Source organism: Cebus imitator, unplaced genomic scaffold (genome assembly GCF_001604975.1).
Source record: "Cebus imitator isolate Cc_AM_T3 unplaced genomic scaffold, Cebus_imitator-1.0 Scaffold415, whole genome shotgun sequence".
In the NCBI taxonomy this organism is placed as follows: domain Eukaryota; kingdom Metazoa; phylum Chordata; class Mammalia; order Primates; family Cebidae; genus Cebus; species Cebus imitator.
This window is the reverse complement of record NW_016107730.1, coordinates 404427-413752: the sequence shown is the minus strand read 5'-3', so window position 1 is coordinate 413752 and position 9326 is coordinate 404427. Positions and strand designations below refer to the sequence as shown.

At 46.5% G+C, this 9326-nt stretch overlaps 2 protein-coding genes across 4 annotated transcripts in view; one reads left to right on the top strand and one right to left on the bottom strand.

The window, feature by feature from the left end:
• Positions 1-331: 331 nt before the first annotated feature.
• On the bottom strand, positions 332-1382 carry LOC108289807 (cytochrome c oxidase assembly factor 3 homolog, mitochondrial). The gene is made up of 2 exons (XM_017509380.2): positions 1124-1382; positions 332-820 (listed from the first exon to the last, which is right to left on the bottom strand). The coding sequence occupies exons 1-2, from the start codon at positions 1335-1337 to the stop codon at positions 714-716; spliced, it is 321 nt and encodes a 106-aa protein (XP_017364869.1). The 5' UTR covers positions 1338-1382; the 3' UTR covers positions 332-713.
• Positions 1378-9326, top strand: part of CNTD1 (cyclin N-terminal domain containing 1) — a 12447-nt gene continuing 4498 nt past the window's right edge. The window contains exons 1-4 of one of the 3 annotated variants that reach the window (XM_017509378.2): positions 1378-1487; positions 6416-6491; positions 7030-7201; positions 8586-8748. In XM_017509378.2, coding sequence (XP_017364867.1) covers positions 1475-1487; positions 6416-6491; positions 7030-7201; positions 8586-8748 — 424 coding nt within the window. In that variant the 5' untranslated portion in view covers positions 1378-1474. Of the gene's footprint in view, positions 1488-1600; positions 1893-6415; positions 6492-7029; positions 7202-8585; positions 8749-9326 lie in introns of those variants that run through there. The other 2 variants (XM_017509377.2, XM_037731643.1) reach the window with 2 other exon arrangements.

Below are 9326 nucleotides of genomic sequence, written 5' to 3'. Positions count from 1 at the left end.
GTTAAAAGAATGAAGGCTGCTTGTCTTTCACCATTCATCCACCTCTCTCTCTCTCTCCCTCTCTCTGATGATGGGAAAAACAGTAGAGTTACAGTATGTTCTTGTGGGTAGAGGGCAGAAGAGTGACCTTTCTTCCCCTAAGACGTGGGTTCAGTCTCAAAACAGCCCAGTGATCTCTCCCTTAAATCAGGTGGAAAGATCTCATGGAAAAAGTAATTCTAGTTAAACATTTACAGCTCCCTGGGGCAATGCCACCACTGCAGCAACCACCTGTGAAGCTTTCCAGCATGAAGTGCCATATGCTGCCTCACAGCCTCCACATTCACATGACTCCAGGAGAGATGATTCAGTTTATTATTCTCAACCTGACCCTATCTATCCCACTGTAGACTCCAACACTGCACAGAGCTGCCATGCCTAACCCCATTAACAGTTGCATCCCTGGAAGGTGAAGGGGGTAAGCCATAAAGAAACTGTGGGAAAAGCCAAGGTCAAACGCACACTTCTCAAGGAAACAAACTACAAGAAAGGGCTCAGTCACTGTACACAGCAAATGTGCTGTGGGCAAAGTTCTGTTCTTTTGACAGTGGCCAAATGCATAACTCCCTGGTTTCTTGAGCTCAAGCATGGTCCAAGGTTAGTAAGGGTCATGGGGCATCATTCACCACGTGAAAGGGTTCCTGCAGGTTGGAGATGTCCAATATGCATCCATACTAGGATCCTGACGCCCTTGCCTGAGCTCGGGCTCGAGCAGCTTTGGCCTCTTCTTCTAGCTCATCTAGGAAACGCTCCTGGGAAATCGAGTAAAAGGTGTAACCATCTGGGATGGTAGGTTCAGGAAACCACGTGGAATATGTACATTCCCCTTTCCTAAATTTGCTCTACCACTCTTGTTACTCTCCCAAATCAGTGATTCCAGCTTCCCGCCCGCTGCTCTTTCTAAGCCCTGAACTCCAATTCCGTTATTATTAATAAATCAAGTTAAAAGAGCACCTTAGGAATAACAAGGGAAGCTACTAATCCCATTATACCCAAAAGTTAAACGGGTGGTTTGGCCTTCCTGCACATTCTGTTCCCCTGCCCCTATATACGGTCCCCTGGAGTCTACAACACGGGCGGATACAAATAGCTAACGCCAGGGCCCCGATGCCTAGGCCGGTCACGATGTTCCGGGTCCGCCGCTGTGGTAGAGCCTTCTGCCACTGGGCAAGCTGCATCTGCCGCATGAAATGCAGTTGCTCAGTTGTCAGCTTCTCCCGAGTCGGGTCGATACGCTGAGCGAGCTGGGCCTCTCCACGCTTAGCATCCAGAGGGTCACCACCGCCCGAAGCCCCCATGTTGCCGCTCCTCCTTTTGCGCAGAAGCCGCGTGGGGCTCGCTGGGAACCGTAGTCCTTGGCCGCTGCAGTGGACGCTGGGAGTTGTAGTCCGCGTGCCCTTTTCCCGGGCAGAGCCAAGGTTCCCGGGCACGCGAGATGGACGCGAGAGGTGAGAAGTGGACGTGCTTTCTGATTGGCTGAGGAGTCCGCGGCCGTTGGGGCGGGAAAAAACTGTGGAGGGTTTGAGGCTGTGGTGGGAATTGAGTTTTCCTCAGACTTGAGGCAAGGACACACTCACTGGAAGGGGACGAGGAATCCAGGGTGTGGTGGAAGACTGGAGAGGAGCTAAGGGGGTCGGTATATGGATCCAGTGGACCGTCCAGGTGACCCAAGAGGCTCGTGAACATGGACGGACCCATGAGGCCAAGATTGGCCTCCCTCGTTGACTTTCAGTTTGGAGTTGTTGCCACAGAGATGATTGAAGACGCCCTGCTTCACTTGGCCCAGCAGAATGAGCAAGCAGTGCGGGAGGCCGCGGGGCGGCTGGGCACCTTCAGGGAGCCCCGGATCGTGGGTGTGGCTTCAGGGCCGGGGAGCTGGGTTCATGGGAGACTGGGGCATGTGTCATTCAGGCGCTGACCTTAAGATTCCGTTGATTTTATTCGTTCAGAAAATGTTTGGTGGCCGGGCATGGTGGCTCACGCCTGTAATCCCAGCACTTTGGGAGGCCAAGGCGGGCGGATCACCTGAGGCTGGGAGTTCAAGCCCAACCTGACCAACATGGTGAAACCCCGGATATAGTGATGGACAAGACACAACAGTGCCCTCCCCTTGATTTCTTTGACGTGTATGGAGTACTTACTAATGGCATTGCCTGGATAAAAAGATGAAATAGAGGGTCGGGCGTGGTGGCCCACACATGTAATGCCACGCACTTAGGGAGGCTGAGGCAGGTGGATCACTTGAGGGCAGGGGTTAAAGACCAGCCTGGCCAATATGGTGAAATCCCGTCTCTACTAAAAAAAATACAAAAATTAGCTGGGCGTGGTGGTGTGCACCTGCAATCCCCTCTACTAGGGAGGCTGAGACAGGTGAATCACTTGAACCCAGGAGGCAGAGGTTGCAGTGACCCAAGATCGTGATCGTGCCCTTGCACTTCAGCCTGGGCAACAAGAGTGAAACGCTGTCTCAAAAAAAAAAAAAAAAAAAGAAAGTTGAAAAAGAGAGGCCTTGCCTTCAAACCATGTGCAATTTGGGGAAGATATTAGGACAAATACACAATGACTAGGTACTATGTTAGATAAGTGACATCAAAGAGAGAGAGAGAGAGAAAAAAAAAACAAGTGTTTATGGGGATTGAGTGGAGCAATGGGGTCACAGGAAGAATTCAGGGGATGGCCCAGGCATTGGAACTGATCAGGCAGACCTTGAAGGAAGGATGACATTGGGTTGGTGAAGGGGGAGGAAGGAGACAACGTTTCTACCAAAAAGGGGTAGCATGAGTAAAGCTATGGAAATGGGGTGCTTGGGGTGCTTAGGGTGCATGTGGGTACAGTAGTCCACGTTGGCCAGTGTGGAAGAGTAGTTGATATTAAGACCAGAAAAGTAGTTTGGAGACATTACATGTGGAAGTCTGAATGCCAAGGGGAAGAGTTTATGCTTGCTTTAGTAGGAAACCAACAAAATATTTTTTTTTTTTTTTTTTTTTTTTTTTGAGACGGAGTTTCGCTCTTGTTCTGCAGGCTGGAGTGCAATGGCGCGATCTCGGCTCACCGCAACCTCCGCCTCCTGGGTCCAGGCAATTCTCCTGCCTCAGCCTCCTGAGTAGCTGGGATTACAGGCATGCGCCACCATGCCCAGCTAATTTTTGTATTTTTAGTAGAGACGGGGTTCCACCATGTTGACCAGGATGGTCTCGATCTCTTGACCTCGTGATCCACCCGCCTCGGCCTCCCAAAGTGCTGGGATTACAGGCGTGAGCCACCGCGCCCGGCCAAACCAACAAAATATTGAAGGTTTTTAAATAAGGAGTGATATGACAGTAACCCTGCCTTAGTAAGCATTATTTTGGCAGTGATATAAAGGAGGTAAAGGATGGATTCAACCAGAGGGAGATGGAGGTAGGCAGACAGGTAGAGTCAATGTCTTTAGGCTAGGTGATAGGGCAGAGGGAATGACAAGGGAGAGTGGATTAAAAACATTCCAGAGGCAAAGTCTAGGGTTCTGCCTTGGATAAATTTAAGAAATGAAGGAGGAAAAGGTGACTATGCCAAACGGTTGAACCTAAGAGACTGGGAGTATAGTGGTTATTAAAAGAAATACATAGGCTGGGTGTGGTGGCTCACACCTGTAATCCCAGCACTTTGGGAGGCCAAGGCGGGTGGCTCACTTGAGGTCAGGAGTTCAAGACCAGCCTGGCCAACATGGTGAAACCTGTCTCTATTAAAAATACAAAAATTAGCCAGGCTTGGTGGCGGGCGCCTGTAGTTCCAGCTACTCAAGAGGCTGAGGCAGGAGAATCGCTTGAACCTGGTAGGTGGAGGTTGCAGTGAGCCAAGATTGCACCACTGCACTCCAGCCTAGTCAACAGAGTGAAACTCTTGTCTAAGAAAGAAAAGAAGGAAGGAAGGAAGGAAGGAAGGAAAGAAGGGAAGAAAGAAAGAAGAAAGAAAGAAAAGAAAGAAAGAAAGAAAGAAAGAAAGAGAGAGAGAGAGAAAGAGAAAGAGAGAGAGAGAAAGAAAGAAAAGAAAGAAAGAAAGAGAAAGAAAGAAAAGGAAGGAAGGAAAGAAAAGAAAAAGAAACACACAGACACACTACACAAATAAAGCAGGAGGAAAAGTGACTGTTGTTCGGGAAAGATAATAATAGCTTTTTGGAGTCTGGCCAACATGGTGAAACTCCATCTCTACTAAAAATGCAAAAATTAGCCAGGTGCAGTGTCAGAAGAATCGCTTGAACCCAGGAGGTGGAGATTGCAGTGAGCCAAGATCGTGCCATTGCACTCCTGCCTGGATGACAGAGTGAGACCTTGTCTCAAAAAATATACATAATAGTTTTGGTTTGGGATCTGCTGAGTTTAAGGTGTTTGCAGAACATCTAAAGGAAGTGTTCTTGTAGACTATTCAAAAAGTAGGTCAGAAGAGAGGTCAGAAATGGAGATAAAAGTTTTCAAGTTATCTTCACAATGATATTGTTGAAACTGTGGCAGAGGATGAGCTCCTAGAAGGAGAAGAGAAAAAAGCAGGTCAAGGACAGTTCCTTGGGTAACACTTTGTGTTTGGGGGATTGGAATAAGAAGAAGACTTATGAAAGAAAAGGAGGAGATAGGAACAGAACAAAAGGGACTTTTGGAAGCCAAAAGGAGACTTTGAAAAGGATGATGGTCAGCAGTTTCAGATGCTTTAGGGATATCAACAGAACTAAAGACTTCAAGAAGCCATGACATTTAACAATTTGGACATAGGTATTATCCTCTGAGAATCATTTCAGCAAGTTAGGAAAGGTAGAAGCCAAAATGTAGAAAATTAGGGAGTGAATGAAGTGGCAACAGTAGGTGTGTAAGCCAGGCTTTCAAGTAATTCAACAGCGAGGCTGAGACAGGAGTGTTGCTTGAGCCCAGGAGTTTGAGATCAGCCTGGGCAATATAGAAATATCCCATCTATTTATTATTAATTAATTAATTTATTTTTAAAAAATTCAACAGCTATGGGAAGGAGAGAGGTGGAGCCCTCCCCTAAGAGGCTAGAAGGGGAGGGTCTTTTAGTTAATGCAGATCTGAGTGTGCTTGTTAGCGAGGAGATGGGGCCAGTAGTAAGGGAGGGCATAACCCTCATCCATTCCACCTAATCAAAGCTCAGTTTTCTTGGCAAATTAAAATGGAAAACAGAAACAAATGCCCAGATAATTCAGAGCAAAACCAAACCAAAACTAAACAACTGCACACATACAGAAAGAACAAAACAAAGAAAGCCTAAAGTCCAGCAAATAAAATAACTAATAATAGACACAATTATGTGTTCTAGGATATTTTGCTGAGTTGCTTCAACTAAGTCTGTCCTGCATTGGACATTGCTAGCCAAACTGTAGCCTCTGTAATGATGAAGTTTTGTACATATATCTATGTGTAATGTGTGTTGAGTAGATTGTTAAAGTGTCTTGCGCTAGTTTGACTTCATTTTCTAAGAAAGTTAATTTTTTTCTGAAGACATATGATTATTTGACTGTATGTGTAATTCTCTACTGATCAATGCTAAAAGGTCCTTGGTCTGTAGGAGCTTTCTTTGTTGAGAACTGATATTTATTCTTGTTTCCACCCTCTAATGATATTGCAAGCTAAACAGAACTCTATCTGGAGCTATTCTTTCAAAGAGAAACAGAGGCAGGCTAAAATCTTGCCAAGGTATCTCACCCTTCTCACCTTCCCAGTGACTCCCTCCCCCCAAACTGGGTTATGTTCCCTGATTTAGGGGATGTTTCTTCAAAACAAGCCACTTCACAGTAACACACTTGCTCCTGGGGAGAGGCTCAGCCACCACAGATTTACCCAACAAACTGGTGGTGGAGAGATGGTGTCCAGCTGTAAGGTGGCTTGTGTTTGTAAAGCAATGGGAGTTCTCCAGAGGGTGGTTACTAAACAAACAGTGTCATAAAGAATATTGAAGCTCCAGGAGGGACCTGTTCCTGCCAACATTCCACAGAAAACAGAATATAGGAGTTAGGGTTCTTATCCATCCAAGAATCATCCTTGAAGCTGGGGGGTTCCCAGCATGGTGTAGAGGTCACCTAGACCAGCTGGTATGTTTGTGTGTAACTGGCCAAGCCTTTTATCAGCTGAGACCCACAGGAAGGCTCAAGGGTCACGGAGGAGGCTTGGTAAGCCCTTGTCTTTGGCACTCAGTCAGCCTCCTTTTCATGCCTCTGATCTGCCTATTGGCAGCAAAGGAAACTAAGCTCAGCTTTGGTTGTTTTAGTCTCATCTTTCTCACCTCCTGACCCTCTTCCCTTGGCCCTATCATGGCTTTTACACAACACCAAGAGTTCACAGAGTAGTTTTGGTTGCATCTTGTGAATTAGGCTGTTTTTTTCCTGTTTTGGCAGAGTTTGTTTTTCTCCTGTCTGAACAATGGTGTCTGGAGAAATCTGTGAGCTACCAGGCTGTAGAAATCCTAGAAAGGTAAAGCCCTGGCATAAGGCCTTTGTGAGTCCCACCTCTCAGAGTGGCTAATGTATGTACATCTTTAATAAAGTACTAGTAGTTGCCCCTTACCCTGACACCTGGCTTTACACCCTCTCTCTTTAACTTGCAAATGTAAATGTCTTTGTTGTTATTGTTGTTGTTTTGAGACAGGGTCTCACTCTGTCACCCAGGCTGGAGTACAGTGGCGGGATCTCAGCTCACTGCACCCTTGACCTCCTGGGCTCAGGCAATCCTCCCACCTCAGCTTCCTGAGTAGCTGGGAATACAGGCATGTGCCTCTACACTTGGCTAATTTTTTTTTTTTTTTGTAGAGACGGGTTTTCGCCATGTTGCCCAGAGTGGTCTTGAACTCCTGGGCTCAAGTGATCAGTCTGCCTCGGCCTCCCAAAGTGCTGGGATTACAGGTACGAGCCACCATGCCCAGCCTCAAATGTAAATTTCTTAGCCAGCAAATTAAACTCCCTTTAGTTTGTGTGAGTGTGGATTGTTTACTCTCTCCTTCCCTTCCTTATAGGTTTATGGTAAAACAGGCAGAGAACATCTGCAGGCAAGCCAGAATCCAGCTGAGAGATAATAAGAGAGAGTTTCAGAATTGGAGGGCTCTGAAAGAGCAGCTTTTCAACAAGTTTACTCTCCGTCTTGTGTCATGTGTTCAGTTGGCCAGCAAACTTTCCTTCCAAAACAAAGTAAGGAGCTAGGGTTGCTCATGGGCACCTGAGTGTTAGGAAGAAACCAGCTTATTCAAAGGGGGCTGTGATGAGCTTCAAGTCAGCGACAGGAAGAAAATAAATAAATTACAAATTAAAAACAACAATGGGCCGGGCGTGGTGGCTCATGTCTGTAATTCCAGCACTTTGGGAGGCCAAGGTGGGTGGGTCACCTGAGGTCAGGAGTTCAAGACCAGCCTGGGTAACATGATAAAACCTCATATCTACTAAAAATACAAAAATTAGCCAGGTGTGGTGGTACATGCTTGTAATCCCAGCTCCTCGGGAGGCTGAGACTGGAGGATCGCTTGAACCCGGGAGGTGGAGGTTGCAGTGACCTGAGATCGTGCCATTGCACTCCAGCCTGGACGACAGAGCAACTCTGTCTCAAAAAAAAAGAAAAAAAAGAAAAAACCCAACAACAACAAAAAACAAGGTAGCTGTGAGAAACCTACTCCTAGGGTAGGTGATACAACTCGTGGAAATTCCAGAGTGTAATTATGCTTCCTAAGCATACCTTCTACATACACACTCACTCTCTCTCTCTCTCTCTCTCTCTCTCTCTCCCTCCCCTCCCACCACCCCCTCACTCACACAGAGGCAGTTAAATAGCCTTAAGTTCTGTTCCCAAAGTATAATTGGGACAGATGCCATCATTCATACTGGTCACCTTTCCTCCCCTTGGATTCAAGGGCAGTTTACATAAGGTTCCTGAATTGCCAGCATACCTATCAGCAGTAAAGGCAAACTATTACATTTATAAGGAAAAAAATGTTTCCACATCACTACCCAATGCCTATACAGTAAAATATCATTCATTCAACAAATACTTACTGAGTTTATTCTATGGCCAGATGGTATACTAGGTCCCATGGCTACAACAGTAAAAAAAATATTGTCTATGCTCACAAGGAACCTATTATGTAATGGGAAAAGACACATACAAATAGTGTGAAAAAATGCTCTGATTAATGTAAATACAGAGGGCTATATATGTACCTCATCAGCCTTGGAGAGTCAAGGAAGTGTATTTAGAGAAAATGACTTATTGAAATGGGTGGGGTGGGAGATGGGTGGATCCTAAGAGAAAAGAGAGAGGAGTTAGGGAGAGCAGTGAGAGGAAGGGAGGAAAGGAAGGGGGACCCAGGTATAGAAAACAGCATGCGTAGTAGCTTGGAGAGGGACAGCATGAGGATTTGGGAACTGCAAGTAATTCCCAAGCAGAGTATGAGGGGGAATTACCAAGAGACAAGACTGGAGACGAAGGAATGGGCTGGATTATAAAGGGCTTTGTGCAATCTGCCAAGATGTATGACCTTTATCCTAACATTCTTCTTTCCCCCTCTGTTTTTTCTTTGCTCAGATAATCAGCAACGTTACAGTCTTGAATTTCCTCCAGAGTCTAGGCTATTTACACACTAAAGAAGAATTGCTGGAGTCAGAGCTTGATGTTTTGAAGTCCCTGAACTTCCAAATTAATCTGCCCACTCCTTTGGCATATGTGGAGATGCTCCTAGAGGTTTTAGGTATCTTATTAAGTGTGTCAGGGAATATGGGTTGGAGACTTCCATAGAAAGCAATACAAAATGTGCACAGGAAGGGGGTGGCAGGTGCAGTGTCTCACACCTGTAATCCCAGCCTTTTGGGAGGCCGAGGCATGTGGATCACTTCAGGCCAGGAGTTCAAGATCAGCCTGGTGAAAGCCCATCTCTACTAAAAATACAAAAATTAGGGCCAGGCACAGTGGCTCACACCTATAATCCCAGCACTTTGGGAGGCTGAGGTGGGTAGATCATGAGGTCAGGAGTTCGAGACTGGCCTGGCCAAGATTGTGAAACCCCCGTCTCTACCAAAAAACATAGAAATTAGCCAGGTGGGCCGGGCATGGTGGCTCAAGCCTGTAATCCCAGCACTTTGGGAGGCCGAGGCGGGTGGATCACGAGGTCAAGAGATCGAGACCACCCTGGTCAACATGGTGAAACCCCGTCTCTACTGAAAATACAAAAAATTAGCTGGGCATGGTGGTGCGTGCCTGTAATCCCAGCTACTCAGGAGGCTGAGGCAGGAGAATTGCCTGAACCCAGGAGGCGGAGGTTGCGGTGAG